The sequence below is a fragment of the Bombus pascuorum genome, chromosome 5 (assembly GCF_905332965.1).
Source record: "Bombus pascuorum chromosome 5, iyBomPasc1.1, whole genome shotgun sequence".
NCBI classification, from domain to species: domain Eukaryota; kingdom Metazoa; phylum Arthropoda; class Insecta; order Hymenoptera; family Apidae; genus Bombus; species Bombus pascuorum.
This window is the reverse complement of record NC_083492.1, coordinates 18,037,436-18,057,309: the sequence shown is the minus strand read 5'-3', so window position 1 is coordinate 18,057,309 and position 19,874 is coordinate 18,037,436. Positions and strand designations below refer to the sequence as shown.

At 43.3% G+C, this 19,874-nt stretch overlaps 1 protein-coding gene across 8 annotated transcripts in view; it reads left to right on the top strand.

Moving 5' to 3' along the window:
- LOC132906890 (nuclear factor 1 X-type) overlaps window positions 1–19,874 on the top strand; it is a 64,646-nt gene that overhangs the window by 24,817 nt on the left and 19,955 nt on the right. For 6 of the 8 annotated variants that reach the window (XM_060959491.1, XM_060959489.1, XM_060959487.1 and 3 more), the window contains 4 exons: window positions 7,096–7,287; window positions 7,710–7,893; window positions 15,023–15,076; window positions 15,211–15,309. In XM_060959491.1, the coding sequence (XP_060815474.1) occupies window positions 7,096–7,287; window positions 7,710–7,893; window positions 15,023–15,076; window positions 15,211–15,309 (529 nt within the window). The remainder of the gene's footprint in view (window positions 1–7,095; window positions 7,288–7,709; window positions 7,894–15,022; window positions 15,077–15,210; window positions 15,310–19,874) is intronic. The other 2 variants (XM_060959488.1, XM_060959495.1) reach the window with 2 other exon arrangements.

Genomic DNA, 19,874 nt, shown 5'->3' with positions numbered 1-19,874 from the left:
ATATCTTAGAGCAGAGACGATGGGACGCATTTAGCTAGCAAGACTCCGCTAAAAGACCAACTAATAGAACCTAATCGGAAATAAAGAAACGTTCTCGCAGCATCGATCCTCCCTCCCACTCGATTACACAACTCCAATTAACCCCATCGAGGAGACAATCCCTTTCATTCTTCTCGCTCATTCCCCTCCACTCTTTCGCGTACTTGTCTCCTCTCATCCCCTGGCCGTGTTCGCGAGAATGGGAAGACGAAAACGAGCTGACCGTCGGCCGTTAGGCTAAAAATGCAGTCTCCGCTTTATTTCCCGCGCTTGAAAATAGCCTGTGAGCCTCCGCGGCCGTAGTTGCTGCGGCAGCGGTGGTGGGGGCCTGTCGTGGCGGCGGCAGTGGGGGCACGGCAGGACGAGCGGTGGAGGCACAACAGCGAGGGCACCCAGGCATTTTCGAAGTGGGGGTCAGCCCCTACCACGATACTCTGGGGGCGGCGGCGCCGAGGGAGGGCCGCGCTCACCGTCGACACACTCACACACGGGAATGCATTAACGGTGGATGATGCACATGGGGGTTTTATATAGGGTGACGCCGGTGTAACGCTGTTAGTGTTTGTTATCGCAAGTGGTTCTTGACTTTTCGAAATGAATGTGTGGTCGAATCGATGATTTTAGGATTGGATGGAGGGAACACCCGATCCATAATTTTGAGAACATTTTAGGCACTTGCCAAGGTTGTACTTCCATCCACTTTTGGATTGTTAAGGTAAAGGAGATTTTGCGGCGGATAAAGGTTATTACGGAAGAGCGGGCTAAAGCATTATGTATTACATGGAGGATGTAAGGAGATGGTTTTAACAAACTTCTGTCGCGAACTTCCTACTCCGGTTCCTCGGTTCGCCTTATTTTTCGGATTCAACTTTGGCTGCCTTCTCAGCTTACTTTGCGAGTAGATGCAGTGTTTGGATGAATTGCGCGGATGGTAATTAGATGAATGGAGATTGTGAAAGCGATTATTAAAATGCGATAGAGTTCCTAGTATTATCAGAAACTCTTCCTAGTTTACTGGTTTAATTTTGAGTCGCATAGAGTAGAAAACTTGTTAATTGAAAATAAAGGGGCAATCTTCTTTTTTATAGGAAAGATGACCGTTAGAAATAGCTTTGAAGAAAATTGTTTATCGTTGGTTCATCGCAAGTCGATTAATCTCAGGCCACCCGGTATGCAAGAACGTGCGTACGTTTGCTAAATTCATTCGCGAGAAGTACGACCGTAATACGTAATTTCGGTGTGCGCGAATTCGAGGATGCGCTTACTGCAGCGGGCACACGTACGAGCTCTCGTAATTATGTACGTGGAATTTTAAAAGAACGTACCGGCAATGAAATTAAAAAACATTGCTCTGAAAAAGAAGAGAGAGAGAGAGAGAGAGAGAGAGAGAGAGAGAGAGAAATAAAAAGAACGACGAAATTGCAGAATGATGTTCAGCTTCGTGAAACGTCGGTTTCACGTTTCGTCTACGTTTAGATTGCACAGAAGAGTCTTTGACGAATCACCAATTGAATTGCTCTGACGAATCATTTATTCCGAGCCACCAAACGTGTCGATTTTCATAGCAACTCGTCGATACATTTAGTATCCACCATTTCTTTCTACTTTGAGATAATTTTTGACATTTTATTTATTTGTACTCATAAGAAGGAATTGCAAACGTTAAAGTCATTTACGTCTGTATGAAGTCTGTATTATGTTCCCTTGCCACTGAACTATAGCGCTATCTTCTTAGAAATTCGAGAGGAATTTGCTCGAGAGAACACGAGGTTAATCAGTTTCACTTTTAAAAATGTCCCAATTGGCAATCAATTCTTTTAAACTGCGAATCTATTAAAAGCTTCTCGGAAAGCCACTTTTTTCGTCGTAAGATAAAAATTGTTTTCTGTTAGGATGATTCTCTTCCAAAGCTAAACCATTCGATCGCGATACTGTGCGTAGTGAGATCAAAGCGAATCCCATTTTCACGAGTTGCTGTCGTGATTACGTCGGGCAAAAGGCGAGGCATAACACACGCGTGGGCTTCTTTCGCGTCCGCGGCAGGTATGCGCCGTGTCACACCGTGTCATATATTCGCGCTGCTTGAACCGTGCTACGAAAGCTCGCGGCAAATCCAAAATAAATCGCCGGCAGCTGTTGCGTCCGTATCTTGCTGTTCCTCTAGATACCAGGCGTGCATTTTCCAGTAGCCCTGCGTTTTTCTTAATAAAACGTTCAAAGACTTAGTCTTGAAATTATCTTTCTAAACCGTTCCGTGAAAATGTATCGTCATTCTCGAAAAATATACTCGCTGCTTGGCAAACTGTAAAAGTTATCGATAATAATTTATAATTGAACAAATATCGTACTTCTGCGGAGCAAGCAAAAGCGTCGGGGACAATTGAAAGATTCTCTTCTAAAATTCCGATAGTACGATCTTGGATCCTCGTAATCGATCGTATCTTATAAAAGCTGAATCGTCTCGAAATCACCAGTCAAGCAGTGATTAATAATACTTATCGTATCGTGAAAGTAACTATTCGACGACAATCGACACGGTGACAGAGGAAAAAATTGCGAGGAAAGACGAAACTGTGAAACGAAAGGAAATCGCGCGTTGGTCCGGAAAACGCGGCAACCTGTTTCCGCTTTGTTCCTCCGATCTTTCGTGAGGGCCTGGTCGCGTGGGGGCGGATGGAAGAACTCGCAGGGAGACGTAAAACGGAAATAGAAACGGCTGAGAGCATCGATGCTCTTCCGCGTTCCAACAATCGCGTGGACCAACTTCTTCTACTTCTGTTCTCTCTCCACCTCCTCGTAGAAAACTCGCGTTCTTTCGTTTCCTCTTTCCTTCACTCGGACGGGCTTTGTTTCTCGTTGATATTGCGATTGAAGCTCCCTTACTTCCTCGGGATTACCTCTGGCTGACTGGCCCCCTTTTTAAGCCACTCTGCACGCCACTTCCGTTTCGATGTCGTCCTCGCATTCCCTGGATGTTTGTGCCCGAAATAGCTGCCGCTTTTGTGAATCCTCGGATCTCTTCCTTTCTTCCTTCTCCCCTCCCCCCTTCTCTTCTCTTTCTATAGATATATCTTACAAGGCTGTTATTGTCGCGTTGGTAAAGCTCCTGGAAAAATCTGACTTGCGCACAATTTTCTTTCTTTCGAGGAACCAGAAGCTGAACACCTTTTAGGCACGATTTTTATCGATTCAAGCGGCGAATGAACATCGATGGATTTATGATTTGCATTTAGGGAATATTTGGTTGAATATCGAATCTGAGTCACATTTGCGACTAATTTATGAATTTCGTTAATTTAAGTGCAGATAACAAATGGAATAAAAATTATTCAGTCAACAAATTATCTGTCGTTGCATAGCCCGGTCGACGAATTTTCTAGCTTTCGGTCCACGGGAACGAAGGGTTTCCCAAAAAGAGCAGCAAATCCCGAAAGAATCGGTTTAGAACGAGTTGTCTCGAATTATCCTGCGACGCTTGCTCAATTTCAAAGAGGGAGAATTCGAAGACGGTCGTCCCGTTTGGAATAATCATGCGAAACGCGACGAACCGTCAGAATTGGAGGCAGTCCTTTTCTTCACGGTATTTACGTTCAATTTCACTGAGTCTAATGTAACGAGGGCTCGTTGGCTCTCGAAGTGAGACGAATTCGATTGCTCCGGCCGAAGCTGGATAGGGCCGGTCGGATCGAACGAGCCGTACGTGAATGTGCTACAGAGAGAAAAGCATAAAAATGAACCGCCTCTCCGAGATTTATTTACGCGGAGAAACTTACGACTTTTATTCAATACCTGACTCGTCGAGCTCGAAGAATTCCACGGCGATCGCGATCGACGCGGTAGTGCATCGGAGAGATTGCTTCTTACGTGTCCCAGAAGATTATATCAACACGTTGCTTAAGTAGATTACAGTCGTTCGCAGCAACGAATATTTGAGGTAGAACTCTTCTCAGCGTAATATTTCGATCGAACTTGAACCTTGAAAAGATTTTTCTCTCTGCCTGAGAGGCTCGTTTATTTCCTGTTAAACTCGATCGAAATACTCTCGACTCTGTTTCGAACCAATCTCCAAACAATCGTGGTAGAAGCGAATTGTCGAGCACGTATCGACCGACGCTGGTCAAGAACGGCTGGAATAGCATCGCGAGAAATCGGTGGCGTGAACGAGGTAAACTGCCGCGCCTAGGTGTACATACGCATGTCACGATATACGTGGCCGGTGCGTTCGCAGCCCTCCTTCACACTCGGCATACTTGATCGGGTTTATGCAGGATGCACCGTAACCGCAGCCCAGGTCTCTCCCACAGTTGAGCCGGCCTGCGTGTCCGCGTGACATTTCTGTGCGCGAGACTCTCCGGGACGTGCCTGAAATTTTCTCGTGCGCGAAAAACGCGCTCGCGCGACTACTCGCACTACCGCCTAGACGGTATTAAGGACGCAACGAGCTGGAAAATGTTCGTCGTTCGTAAACGACCGACGTGTTTCTAACGTATATGTAGATCGGCCTCCGATCAGCGTTTGGATTAACGGTGCTCTTATCGATGGACTTGATTTCGAATTGACAGGCTGACTGCAACGCGAATTTTATATATTTTACCTTGCGAACCGGAATACATTCGAAATACATTACGTTATAACATTTAATTTTTCCAAAATATATATCGTATTTGCTTACTCTTTTCTAACGATGTCATCTAAATCATTCACAAACGATGTTCCATTTAGTCAAACGAAGTTTATCTCGTGTTGATCATTTTAAAAAGATTAGTAAAACGTAGGACAGATGAATACGATTGTACATATATAAATTATATTTTTATGTTATACCGATTTTCGGATAAATTCTCATTGCAGTTTCCAGATATTACAGAAAATAAATTTTAAGAAACTTGCATCTATCCAATCCCAAAATTCATCGTTTACCTTTAGAAAATCTGTGCTTTCACACGATACCTCGAGCCAAGAAACATCCTTGGAACTAAATCGCGTAATCATTCCGTATAAAGTCTATCTCCCAGCAAAATCTCGGTTTCATTGGAAATGTCTGGGGGAAAATCTCGTAGGTCGAGGTTTTACCAAGAATCGTCGATGGCCTTTGAGGCACTTGAACGAGGCGGCGCGCGCGTTAGGACGCGCAGCAACGCGGCAGCGGTTTTCTTGTTCCTCGCAAAAGTATCGGAGCTCGCACGTGCGTGGCAGAAAGGGGCTAGGCGGGATAGATCGACGTCGTCGTCGCGTCGATGCATTCCGCGTGCTTTCGACGCATTTCTCAGGGACCTTATGCACCCGCGCGCATTTGCTATTCCACCGGGGGCCTTGGCCGTGAGGTGAATAACAGAAGCGGAGCCGAGGCAGGTCGACGAGCGTGCCCGCCTGCGAGTCGAACGCGACGCGACCAACTTTGTTCGCAGATTTCCACGGTGACTGAAAAACGAGCCTGCCCTAGGCGTAAGCGCTGCCTGGAATTTTATCCGATATACGCGAACAGAGAGAGTCTTTGCCTTCCGAGAGAACATTGCGCGGAATTTTAGTTTGTTTTCAAATGAAGACGGTCGAATGAAAAGGAATTTTGACCCCGCAACTCTCGATATTACGATGATCAGCACTCGTTGTCTTTGGAAATTTTCTGCGAAATCTTATAACGTGTGATCGTTGATATTTCGAAATGTTCCAACAGACGATTTGTAAACGTTCGATATGGCTTCGTAAGGGTTTGTCTTTTTATGTTTTTATGTTATCTTTTTATTTCATTTAAAAAAGATTGCCATACTTTAATACGACGATGATAGTAAATTCTTGAATGGAATTGAGGAGCAACTTTGTTTTTACGCGTTGACGAACAGAAATTAAATGACGTAGCAGTCTGGATTGGATTTAGGGGATGCCCTTCGATGTTGGAATTTGTGCAAAAGTTTCGAAGATTCGCTTTGTCAAAAGACAAACGATGACCAGAGTATGTGAAGTTTAGAATAAAAAATTACAGAAAAGATTGCCACTGTTTCAAGTCCTTGCTTTAGGATAATTTATAGCTACGTACTTAAGTTACCGTTAGCTATTCACTACTGTCGCACCGTTTCAAATGCAAAATATGCACAGATTATACATAATTCGTAGTTAGTAATTCTTCGTCTACCGAATTGAAACTACAGTCTAAACCAAGCTCCGCTATAAATTCGTCGAATAGAAAGAGTTTGAAAGAGTTGTCATATTAAGAATTCGAAGATTAACATCGGTCCGATATTATTCTAAAACCGTTGAATCGCGAAAGATCGTAAAGCACGGCGATAAAGTGCCTTCCATCGAAAGATGCTAAATTAAAATTGCGAAGGACGAGGACAGAGAGGGTCGCGTGGAACTCGAGGAAGGTCAAGATATCAGAAGGGTGGAGGAGAAGGGGACACATGGGAACGTGCTCCCGCATATCGTTCCGACGAATAGTTTGAGGTCAGCGTTGCTTTGGTCCCGAGCCATCGGACGGAGTTTGTAAACTGGCGGAACTTTCCAGATCAACAGCTGCCTCGACTTACCGATATACACGAGCAACTCCTTTCGAATATGGTTTCTGTAACCAGTTTACGACGATGCGTGCTATACTAGAAAGTCGTTTCTTTTTACGCTTTGAACATAAAAGACAGACAGAGAGTTTACCAGGAGTCCGAATGCCAGTTGACTCTCGGACAGTTATCTTTGCTCTCCTTTATGAAAGATGGCAGCGGAAGTGGGATTGTCTGTCTGCCATGTCCTTTCTATTTTCCTTGCTAACTTACTATAGTCGATGTAAAGTTGACAGAAAATTGGTAAAATGGAAACTGGCTAATATAGCAATATATATATATATATATATATATATATATATATATATATATATATATATAAATATGTATGTATATAATTTACGGAAATGCAAACCTAATTTTTGCATTTAGGAACTAAAGTTGTAAATTTTGAGGAATTTACGTCTCTGAAAGATAGAAAGTTAGAAATTTTATGATATAAATGTTTTAAAAGAAGCGAGTTGAACGATGTACTCGAACGGAAACAAATTTTCATGGATTACAGAACGAGAAGCTGGAAGTAAAACAGAAATGGGCCTCGCGGCTTTTAGGCAAGTTACGAAAGGATATCACGCAGGAGTACAGGGAAGACTTCGTACTGAGTATCACGGGGAAAAGGCCAGCAATGTGTGTCCTGAGTAATCCTGACCAGAAGGGTAAAATGCGTCGTATCGACTGCCTGCGTCAAGCCGATAAGGTATGTCTGACTATTCCCTTCCCAATCTACTTACCTCTGTACTTGAGTTCTGTATGCTATCGCAACTCTTTCGATCAGCATAAAGCAAGGCGACGCTTGATCTACAAAATTAACTAATTTATTTATTTACTATTATTAACTAATTCATTTATTCGTTACACTTTGTATTCAATAATATATTTCATTTAGAATTATATTTTTAAATACATAGTAGTACGATATTTTACTCAAAATTCTAATACTTCAATTTTCTAATGAAAAAGTAGTTGAAATTGTCGAATTTCAACGAGTTCGATTTCACATGAAATCGCGAAAGGAACGTGAAAATCACCATGGACCGGAGGAAATCGAATATGGTCCCTGGTGATGTTCCTGCATTCAGGTACAGTCGATAACCGTTGGTCGTCGTTGTTATGTCGCAGGTATGGAGGTTGGACCTAGTAATGGTGATCCTCTTCAAGGCAATTCCGTTGGAGTCGACGGACGGGGAACGGCTGGAGAAGACTGCGGAATGTGCTCAGCCGGGCCTCTGCGTCAACCCCTATCACATCAACGTCTCCGTCCGGGAACTCGATCTCTACCTCGCCAATTTTATCACCAGCCACGGTAAGGGTTCGCCACTATACTCGTTCGATCAAGGAGAGACTCTCGACCCTATGAGAGTTTCAAACAGGGAAATCTATTTTCTAGAAATATATGTAGTTCGGTTCTCTCGTTCGAATCATCGATAGAGTCGTTTCTTTCCGTACCTTTGAGTACCTGATTAATCGAATCGATCGGCAGTTTCAGAGACGAACGAATCGTGTCTTATCGTATGTTAGTTATTTGCAACAAATAATCGCAACCGGTTAACCATCGCAAACAATCTACCCAAAAAAATAATCAGCTCTACTGCTATTAGCAGTTGCTATTATATCGGTACAAAGAATACATAGATCGTTTAGAATACATAGATCATTTCATCGAAAAGCGATGTAATGTTGCACCCAAGAAACACGTTAGGTGCTTGAAACGTATGGAACAGTGTAACTTAAAACCCGTTTTTGCTCCAAACTAAATGTGTTTTAGATGCTTGATCGAGCACCAAACACCAAACCCTCTCCCAAACCATCGATAGTTATTGCCATTCTTGATTCTACCACCAAGTATTGGCTCGACGTGTCGGTTCTCGTTGATCTCATAGAGCAGAACCTAGAGAAAGAGAGGGACAGGGGAGGGAGAGACAGAGAAGCGGGTGGTGGTCTGAATCGAGCGTGGCGCGTTCATTCACTCGCACATCCGTCCATTCAAAGTGTCCACTCGACTCTCGGCTTCGATTCAAAGTTTCTTGGAACGCTCTGCCAATTTCAACGGCCCCCATACAAGCAACGACGGGGCTCCGGTTGTTTTCATGGCGCGGGCCTGGGTATCGCGCGCGAGCCCATTCTTCGCTGGCTCGTTTTCCAACCGGTGTCAAGGGGGACAAAGACTCGTAGGAAGAGCATCGGTGATCTATAACGATCCGATTGGCAGACTTTCGCGACCACTCCAAGGATCGTTCTTCAAGAATAGTCGATCTTGTCCAACGTCCAAGGCATCCGGTCGTTTCGCGTTCCATGATCCGATGAATTTAACCCGATACCCTCTGGCCACCTCGACGCCTTACATCGTGGATTCTAGAACGGATTCTACGATGAATAGTACAGAAGTGATTGGTTGTAGAGATAGGAGAAACAGCCCATCGATGGTAGATGTTTGAAAGATTTTCAAGGTTTCCAAACGGAGATCTAGAGCGTTAGGGTGAGAGGATATTAGGGATATTTGAGGTTATGCACGTGGTTTAGAAGGTGTGATTCTCGAATCCTTCAATCGAACGAACGATCGAATACTTCAATGTGAATATTTAACATATAAAATTCCCATCACTTGCAAAATTCATAATTTCCTACTTCCGAAGAAGTATCTCGTACGTCGAAATCTCGCAATTGCAAAACCTTTCAATCCCCTGAACTTCCCCCGGGAGAAGCCAATCCTCTTCAACCCCTCTCTCTTTGAATCGCAAGATTTTCGAAATTTCTGCAAAGCCAAATTTTCGTAGTTTCGTTATCGAACCAAGCGACAACCAAAGATGATCTGATCCCAAAACAAAGTAAGCAAGACAACAGCGGTTACACGTGGCCCGTTGATCGACGTGCTTCGATCGATGGCAGCTGGCAGGAGGGCCGAGACTGGCGCCCGTCCGCGCTTCTTCTTTCATTCGGTTTCATCGAACTCACTGACTCAGTCGGGAAACACGTAATTTCCGTACGTACGCGCGCGTCCTGGCAGAGCCCAGTTCTCGCCCCGTGACTCGCACACGCTCCGTGTGTTGGCTCCTCGCATCTCTTTCTCTCTTCTTCTTTTTCGCCAGGCTATGAACCCGTGTGGCTCACACACGCCTTGGCAGCCGGCTTTCTAATGTTTACAGCCGCGGTTGACGCAAAAATTGGCCAGGCCTACCGCGCACCACCTACGAGAAAGAGAAAAAAACTCTCGGCTGCCAAGACATGGGGTAGGTTAGGCACTTTCCAGACCGTTCGTCGCCACCTCTGATCGTTTCCTTCTCTGCTGATCGTTTAACCCAGATATACCAGAATCTTCCTCCTACTATTTTTTCAATTGTACGTATTAATTAAATTTCCCCATTGCTGTTACCTAGTTTTTGAAAGACGAGTATCCAGTCCGGAATCCTATTCCTATTCATCATCTTCCCCAGGCTGGTTGATCGTTTAATTTTTCTGCTAATTGATATCAATATCTGATTGAGTCGAAGAGAACGATATCGGAAAATGTATATAAGAAGGAACATTTTCATTTACATATAAAGAGAAGATGCTACTGTTTGAAAAAGCTATGATATAGGGCTGTCGATTCCGGGTCGCTAGTTTTATAAATGCAGCTAGTTTCTATTTATATCGTGGAACTGTAGTACTCTACGATATATTCACTGAAATTTATCTAAATGTCCGTGAAACTGCGATAACTATGTATTTATATGTGAAAGGAAATTATCATAAAAATCTTGGAATAAGAATATTAAACGCGTGCTTTAAAAAATCGAATAGAAATCTATTCGGTGCATTTTCTAGCATTCGGTCATCGTGATAGAAACTGTAGTAGCCGCCGTGGTCTAATTAGTATCCGAATCTGTTCTCTTTACTATCTTGTAGTTCCATCTCTTCCTTTCTCATTTTTTTAATTGTTAGCTGGTCGTTTAATTCCTTTGGCCTAAGAAGTTTGCTAGACCGGCTTGTTCAAGGCAGATCAGGTTAATCGCTGTTATTTATTCGCGTCGAAACTACAAGCACAAAACCCTTTTCGAACTTCGCGACCCAATTAATTGCGAAGACCGTCTCGAGCCATGCGAAGATTCGTTCGTTTGGGTTCGCTACATTTCAGAGTTTTCCAACTTCCTTGAATTCGCCCAAAAAGATTTCGTAGCTCGTTTTTTTATTCTCCGTGTCCCACTTTCAAAGCTTCAAGGTCTCGATTAAACTCAAAAAAATTCATGCCCTTGTTTCTCGTAAATCTTTGTGTCTCGAATTAAAGGCGTATGCACAGAAGTGTCGAAGAATGCCAGTCGACGGTGCACGGACGACGAACGATCAACATCATAAAAATTCCTGGCCCTCTGTAAATATACACGGCATCACAATAATATAAACTTACTGGCTGGCAAGGCGCGGCGTGGATAGCGAAGGCTCCGCTACTTCGGACCCTTTCGGATTATCCGCCGCGTCGACGTATGCTAAAAGTAGACACTTGCTGCGTTCGTTTCGACTGACCTAATAGACAGTATTATTACAGAAGGGAAGTACATAGCCCGAAACGAGAAGGACCAGAGACGCCTAATATTTCGATTCCACTCGCGTATCTTCGTTGTCATCGCCGTTCGAATGACGGAACGTTTTCTTTCAAACGAAGGAAAAACGACGGTTAAATGGTTGTCGAGCTTATGGTGGATTATCGATGGTAGACATGGTCCCTAATTGGTTACGTTGGCAGAAAATAGTTTGTAAAGTTGATAAGAGAATCTTCGCTGGTTTCAAGGTACCAAAAGTGGGGAAAGAAGAGTTTTCAATTAGGTCGATCTTGATTAGCCCGAAGAAAGATATCTTTGGAATAGTCTTCGTACTTTATCTGTAGGAAGTTAGATAAAAGAGGTAACTGGAGTCGTCCTCGTCTTAAACAATCGTTTCCACTTTCGTGTTTCGTTTGAAAAAGGAAATTCGAAGATCCTGTTTAATCCATTAATCTACGTTGAAATCCGCGAACTGAAACTACGATTAAACAGCAGTGCGGGTACCTGTTTCTTTCAAACTTTCGATCGATCATTCTGTCAAAGACGAACTAAGAAGAAGGGGAGAGAGAGAGAGAGAGAGGAAAGAAATGAAATTTAACCTGAAGAAGAGAAAGAGGAGGTTGATCGTCGGTGAGACGCTCTGCGTATTAGCCCTAAGAGCTAAATATCGCCCGGCCGGTTGCGTAAGTATCATCGTCTCTTATGAAAGTGTTAGAGAGAGGACAGGTGCCTCGACGCGTGTCGTTCTCGGACACGTCGCATTTTCGCGATGCCTCTACGGTAGACGAGGTCCGTTTTAGACGGGCCGCATCGAAAAGTCGGCAGGAAAAGCCAGGCCGTAAGACTTTGATAATCCGGCAACAGCCGGAATAGACCGGGTGCCCTTCCACCAAGTTTTCAATACGTCCACCAACCGTATCTCGCCACGTGGATCCATTATTAATTCTGCTGGCTTTTTAGACAGCTTTTCCATGATAATATAGTCATCTATATTTTCTTCGTCGTTTTCCAAACTTTTTGTAATGGTCCTTAGACCGTTATGTTTTACCACTCGAATCGCGAGTATCAGGGAATTTAAGGATCTTTGATATTTTAATATCTGTTCAAACAGGAAATATCGAAATTACAATAAAGGCTCTATATTTGGAATATCTGCTTCGTGAAAGTGGACAAACCATTTCCAAAATTTCTTTCGCGAATCTTGCGTTCCTATAATATTGAATTCTACAGTAGATTAGTCGCGTGTCTCGAACAGAAGAAAACGTCACTCTCTGCATTTTATCTTGGTATAATTTCATTTCCGATTTCAACGGGCCAAACCGCTGCTTTCCCAGATTTATTTCCTTTAACCACTCGCGCCACTTTCATCGTATTATTTCTGCAAACAATGAGAACAGCCCCCGCGTTAAGAAATAAACGGAGTACAAAATAAACCTGGTGAGTCGAGCGAACTTTTTGTCCACTTCCGAGGGAAACGCGTGCGAGTACGCGTACTCTTGCGTGCGCTCGCGCGTCTCACGCTCACCCTTAAGTTACAGTCGGTGCGCCGTGCACGCGAGCATGTGACCATGCGTGCCGATGTGTGCTCGCTCTATAAATAAATAAGCGACGGACATCTTGTACCGAGTTCTCTCTCTTTCTTTCTATCTTTCGAATACCGTGCTCGTTTATGCGCTTGATTTTCGTTCGTACCTCTACGAATACCTGAAACGAGATATTCACGCACTCGTAATTAGTCCCATCGGTCTTTTAATATCGATCTTTTATTCCCTTATTCCGACAAGAATAACGTATATGAAACACGCGTTAAGAAAATTCAAAAGCGAAAGATCTTCCGTGAGAGTTGTAGTCCGTTTGATGAGACGAAATAGAAGTTGTAGTCTGTTTGAGGAAATATTTTCGATCACGGAAGGGTGATTTTATTGAAAAGAGGGAGAATGAAATTAGATATTTCAGTGGGGAGAAAATTTGTTGTAGATGCTTTGGTATTATGACGTGAGAAACAAATTTTGTCTATTTTTAATAATTCTTGGAAAGGTGGGTTAGATAGCTCGTCCTCTATAGTATGGATGGTCAAGGTGGGGATTATAGTTATTCATGCGCACGATTATAATTAATGTTGATTTATAGTCGCGAATACATCGATATATAAATTCTTAGGACCGTAAATTGAATAAAAAAACCAGCAACTATTTATCTTGACTATCGAATAAATTAGTCTGCCAAAGATCGAACCTCAGGAAGATTATGTTACGACGATTTATTCGTTCTTCTCTACTATCTGGTGCACAGTTTTCGAGAATATTCTCAGAAAAGCCTGTAAAATGGCCGTCCTTGAGGCGTTCCCGTACCGTCGCCGCGAAATTCGCTCGCGCACTCATGGATCACATGGTGTCAACAGATTCGTTCTCTATTATTGTTCCAAGAGCGAGCGTATCTATCGGTGTCTGCTAAAATTTCTGCGTCGCACACACGCACCTGTCGGGCGGTCCACTGGCCGACTAATTTTGCTGTTAGTTCTCTAGAGCCTAGAGGATCCTCTCCGTTCGCCACGGTGTGTCGCAATCGATTCTCGGGAAAACGATCTCGTTGCCCCGTTAACGTGCATCCTGAACCAACCGGCTCGAAGACCAGACGTAAAATTAAATCGGCTCGAAACTCGGCTGATTATCCGTAATGAAAAATTTGAAATTTACTCGATCGTAGTATCATTTTTCTACCAAATACAAGTTCCGAAGTTTGGAATTACGAAGCGGCGGAAAACATGACGATAGAAGATGGAGAAGCTTTCTTCGATTCGGAGCAAGATACAGAATTTTGCTGTTCAACTAAACTAAAATAGACGCGCATTAAAATCACGCGTCTTCTTGTCAGTCGTTTCACCAGATAAATTCTGCGAGCAATGAAAACAACACGATCCGATACTTAGTCAGTCCAATATGTTCCCGTCCAACCTTGAATGCTTACGTTAATTCTGCTTCACCATCGGTTTTCCTCGTTTCTTCGTCGTTTGACAATTGACGTTCGATTTAAATTTAAACGGCATTCGAACGAATTCTACGATCAAAAATGGAGATCGCTTATCGTGGCGCAGTGTACACCGATATAAGGTTGAGACGCAATTAAAAATAACCCGAGAGTGAACGTATGTTTGTTAACGTCTATTTATAAACGGTCGTTCGTCGGTTTTTCAGCGTTGTCGAGCTGGTTGATCGAGGATGTCGCGACGATTGTGAAACGTTTTTCCGAATTTCCATCCGCGCAGAAAGAATCCATCCTTTCCTCTTCTCTCTCCTTCTCTTTTCCTTACCACGACACTTACACAGACGCACGTATGCATACAGATGCAAATACTCTTTCTATCTGTCTCTGTCTCTTTCAAGAAGTCGAACACACGTTCCGGGCTCTCGTGTATTTCGGTGATATGTTGCGTAATGAGATTTGCGTAAGGTACCGCGATATAAAACACCGTGTGACAGCAAAGGTGAGATGGGATGCGTCGAGGATACCGTCCTCCCAAATCCGTGTCTGGGGAATCCCAAGTTTCAAGTCGATTCGTCTCGCTGAAATAGCTTTACGATGGCGAAATTCTGAAAGGGACCGATTTTAGCGAGAGAAGAAAGAAAGCGGAGCAGGATAAGATAATAACGTGGATGTTTTCGTAGACAGAAGGGAAATAGAGATCGTGAAATTCGAAGGTAGATTTCGATAGTTCACTTAACGAAATGAAGGCAAACATGACAATCTGGACAATTTTTCATTAAGAATCTCTTTAAGACCGAACGAAGAAAGATTTGATCGAACACGAATGCACATTAAGAATTGCGTAATAAAGTATCCATAGAAATCTGCGGGATCTCGAGAAGATTTGATAATTAATAAAACTAACTTGCAAATCCTCTTCGATTGTTACAGAGGTCCTAAATGGCATCTGCAACGCGAGCAAGGAGGAAGAGAGGCGGCGAAAAGGTAAACGAATAAATTTTCCTAAAATCCTATGCCAACAACCTTTCTCACTTGGTATTCCGCGAGTTCTCGTGTGTCAGTTGATCAAAATTGCACGAACGAGTAACGTCTTATGGTCGGCTGGGTTCTGTTCCCAGGTGCAGGCTACCACGAACTATATAACGGTGTTGTCTGCAATGACACGATCCTAGCGACAGGTGTCTTCAGCTCCAAGGAGCTCTGGATGCTTTCAAAAGGTACGACGTACGATCCTCTCTTCATCATCTAATTGCATGGACTCTCTATTCGCTGATCTCTGGGATATCGAAAGTCTCCAATCTGTTTAATACGAAAGAAAGGAAAAAAGACGATAAGAACGTTTAAAAGAAAATTCTATTTAGCTTAAAACAATCTTCTTATGGATGCTTTCGAAAGGTAATCAACGAATCGATATCTAGGAAACCTTTTGAAAGCATCCTTTCGATGATGAAGTAGGAAGGAACTCGCTCCACGATAACGTCCAATATTCACGAAGCTGATTTTCGTGATCGAGCAGATTGTTGGTCGTTCTATCGATGCTGATTTATTAACGTTAGAAACGTTATTCTTAGCCGTGGAACGCGATTCCACTCGACGGTTATCCTTTCGGCATACCTGAGACCACTTCACTCCTCTTTCGCTATCAAGGACCTGACGAACGATTGGCACGTGTTGCATGTGCATCGTGGTGAACGCTCACAGTGCTCTGTTAGTGTAACTCGATCAGGAAGGGATTGTATTCGTTGCGAACGCCACTTGTTAGGCAGTTCGACACCACCCTCTGTAGTCAAGTTCAGAGAATTTGTAAAATTAAATATAGATTCTAATCCTTTGTCTTTCTCGTAAGTATCAGACTATTCACTCAGCGGAGGACGTTGAAGCTAGTTTCGTATTCTTTTGCAAAGAATAGCAAAAAGTAAGATAGACAAATAGGTGGTAATTTGGTAGGTCAAGGTTGTCAACGGTCCTCCGAGCGCGTCCCATCGATAGAACAGACGAAACCGAGTGTTATTGCCCGACATTGTCTGCCAATTTCCGTCACGAACATATACAGAAGCCACTGTGCTGCCAGTCTCCCGACTGCTTCTCTATTAGTCACCGATAACCGCACAGCCAAATTTCTCTCGAAGCCTGGACCGTTGTAAAAATTCGTCAAATTCCATACGATAAAAGTTGAAATTCAACGTGAAATTCCAAACCCTACAAAGAGCTAGCTGAAACAGTCTTGAAGTTGCTTGTATCTTTTGCATTCCTTCAAACTTCTTCAAACATTCTCCGACTCTATATTATACTCTATCAAGATTCTTGCTTTCCGATTCGATGCAATATCGAGGATTTACCCTAAAAGACAAAAGGAAGTCATCGGTTCATGATTGAAACGATCAAATCGACCGGTGGATCGTTCGAATCCATTTTCATCGAATCGTCGCCGAAGGGAGCAGCGTGACACGCATGCACCGCCACTAAATGGAATAATAGGGCAGGGGAGCGCATATTGAGAAGCGGCGCGAGTCTCGAAACGCCTCGACGTATGCATCTGCACTCTTCCACCCTCCTCCTCCTCCTTTTGCCACTCTCTCTCTCTCTCTCTCTTCCCTTCCCCACACCGCTCCTCGCGTCACCGTGGCAGGAGATTAGTATGCAACCCGGTGTATTAATAGACGGGGAACAATGCTCACGGCCTCAGAGGCTGCTGAGAGAGCCTCGCAGCCTCTCTTTCTCTCGCCTCTACCTTCCTCTCTCGCTGGATGAGCCAACTCCCTTCTGCCGATCTTTGCAACTCGATCGAACGCCTTTTTTTATAACGTTTCTTCGATTCTGACGAAGAAACTCAAGAAAATCATGGATAAAGCGCGTTTGTTTTAGCCCGATTGATTCTAATTTCAGTTGGATTAGGTTCGGCGAAGAAGAGCTAGAAGTTTAGGGTTGTTTAAAGGGAATTATGTACTCTTGGATTCTTCAGATCGTGCATTTTATCTCATAACATCCACAGGGTAGTTTAAATAGTTTAACGCTTTAAGGATGAGTTACGAAGATACAATAAAGAGCCAATTAGATTCTTTAAATCGTACGTTTTATTCCACGCTATGACAGAACTCTTCTCGTCGTATATTATTTTATAGATACACAGGGAATAAGTCGCAAAGAAATCGAAACATTTTCAAATTTAAAAGAACCAAGATTTAGTTCTTTGCGAAACTTCAGCTACAAATCCTCGGAAGAGGTTCTTCAGCTCTCGACAAAAGACACGCCACTTTTCTCATTCCCGCACCTTTATAGACCACGTTTCTTGCTAACGCGATCCCAAAAACTCCAAGCAACTTCGTCCCTCTTTCTATAAACCTACCCCTTCGATCATCGTTTTCCCATCAATCTCAATATCGCGTCAGCCGAGGACACAGGCCACGGGAGAGTTAACCGTCCGACAATACTCACCCCTGACGCCGCCAGCCTAGCGGAGGAATTTTTTTCAAAGTTCGCCAACTGGTCCGGTCCTAGCTCTCGTTCGAAAAAGGCCGGAATCAACGGCGGAGGAAAAAAAAAAGGAAAAACCGTGAATCAGTGTCCCGACGCCGTGCGCGATTTTCGACGAATTTTTTCCAACCCTCGGATACGTCACCGGTTTTTTGTCAACAATGCACTTGCACACACACGTACACACATAGAAACATGTATGCAGGTGTACGTGTACGCGAGTCGAGCGGGAAAAAATGGTAGGCCCGCAGGGGGGCAGTATTTTCCAGGCATTTTTCTTCTCTCTCCCCGATGTGAGAGGCACAGCACGTACGGTGGATAAAAAGGGGCGCAATTTCCGCGGGGGGTGGGAGTCTACCTCGGCTGATGTGAAATAGAGAAGAATATCCTGTCGGTGGTGACGGTCGACAACGTGCAAGATGGAACATAATAGAAACACTCCTAGGGGAAGGGGTGAGTTTTAGTGGCGAAATTCCGATGATTCGAGTCGCGGTTACATATATGAAGAGATAGCGGAATATGAACACGAAGGCGATTTGCTTCTTTTAAAATCGTCTCAACGCCTAATTGCCACATACATGCGAATTATCCTTATCGGAGAAATTAAACCATAGGCTGTTGAAACTTTCTCTGATAATGTAAAATCTTACGATTACCCTCGTGCATAACAGTCTCATAAAATAAATAAAATACAAAGTGCAATATGTATATATATATATGTAGGATTCGATGCTAAGAAGGGAAAAAGAAGAAAAATCAGACAATCGCATTATCCTCTAGAATCCCGAGATTCCATTTCCTGCTAAATAATTACCAGTATCAATAGAGTTCCATAATTCCAGCTTCATAGTTAGCACGAAAGCAACTATGTCTATGGTATCTTGCCCGCTGTTTCCGCTATTCAAACTAGAAAACCAGTAGACCGGGGCCTATATCCAGATGGAAATTCGTCGCGTGGCGTGAATTATCGAAGAACACAGAAGATATTGCATGCGAGGGGTCGGTGGACACCGGTCGCGAAATCGGTCGCAGGTTTACGAGCAGGTCGCTTACACAAGATGCAAATTCCACGGCAGTAGCTCAACCTAATTGGTCGTTGACCGTCGAGCAACGGGGAGATCCCTATATTTACGCGTCGCCAACTGCGACAAACTGGAATCCTATTATTTTACGGTGGCGCTGATTCAGCGCAACGTGTAACTGGAGCGTATTCTAATGGCCGGCACCACGATTAATTAACCGATCCCACCGCCACCATCGTCCCTCTCTCTCTCTTTCTCTCTCTCTCCCTGCCTCCCTCTTCGTCCCTCTTTGGAACACGATTGTGTTTACGCGAACAACGAGACGATAGTTCTCTCTCGGACTCGTGCCCTTTCGACTTCTCGACAACACGATTTAGGGAGGAATAGACAGATAATTGGAGGTATTAATCGTCGATGGGAACGTTTGATTGGTCGTCGGGTCTTGGTAAGGATTAAACGGGATTGTTTTCGGCAAGGTACACTGGATAAATCGTCGACGTGGAGCGAGTTCGCGCGATCATACGATGATAGAGGTTTATTTTCTTTGTTTATTATTTTCTTCCATCATTCGATATCCTAGAAATCTAACACGGATCTCTACACGTTTCTAAGCGATGCGTTTCATGTATCTTAGCATGTCCGTTTTCATACGACTGAACCTTGCTACTTTACCAGATAACATACTCGAGAAAGGTATTAATTCTTTCACAATGATGGCCGCTGAAAACTACAAATCATTAAGATTCATAATCGTTACGACGATACATGAATCGTTATGCATTTTTCTGTTTTAAAACCTATCGTATAGTCAGTACATATTAATCAATAGATAGATACATAATTTTATCCAAAATCCGGACGAAGCAACTTCTTTTCAAATAGCGCAACATAGCTATTGCGGCGTCATTTAAAACAACGGTGAAAGAATTAGTACGTACATATTGGGTTAATGACTAATATTCAAAAAAGAAGAAAGTTAGCGTTGAAATTTCTCTACACCGAACGAAATCGCTTAAATCAGAAAAGAAAGAAAAAAGTATTGTTGCCTGCTGCATAAACAATTTTTACGATGACTAATATTCAAAAGAGAAGAAAGTTAGCGTTGAAATTTCTCTACGTCAAACGGAATCGCTTAAATAAAAAAAGAAAGAAAAAAAGTATTGCCTTCTGCATAAACAATTTTTACAAAATATAAGAAAAGAAGGGGGAAGGTTCTCGAAGGAGAACGCGCGGAAGTGCGATTTTCTCGAGAATCGAGACCGCAAGAAGACGAACGCGACAAAGAC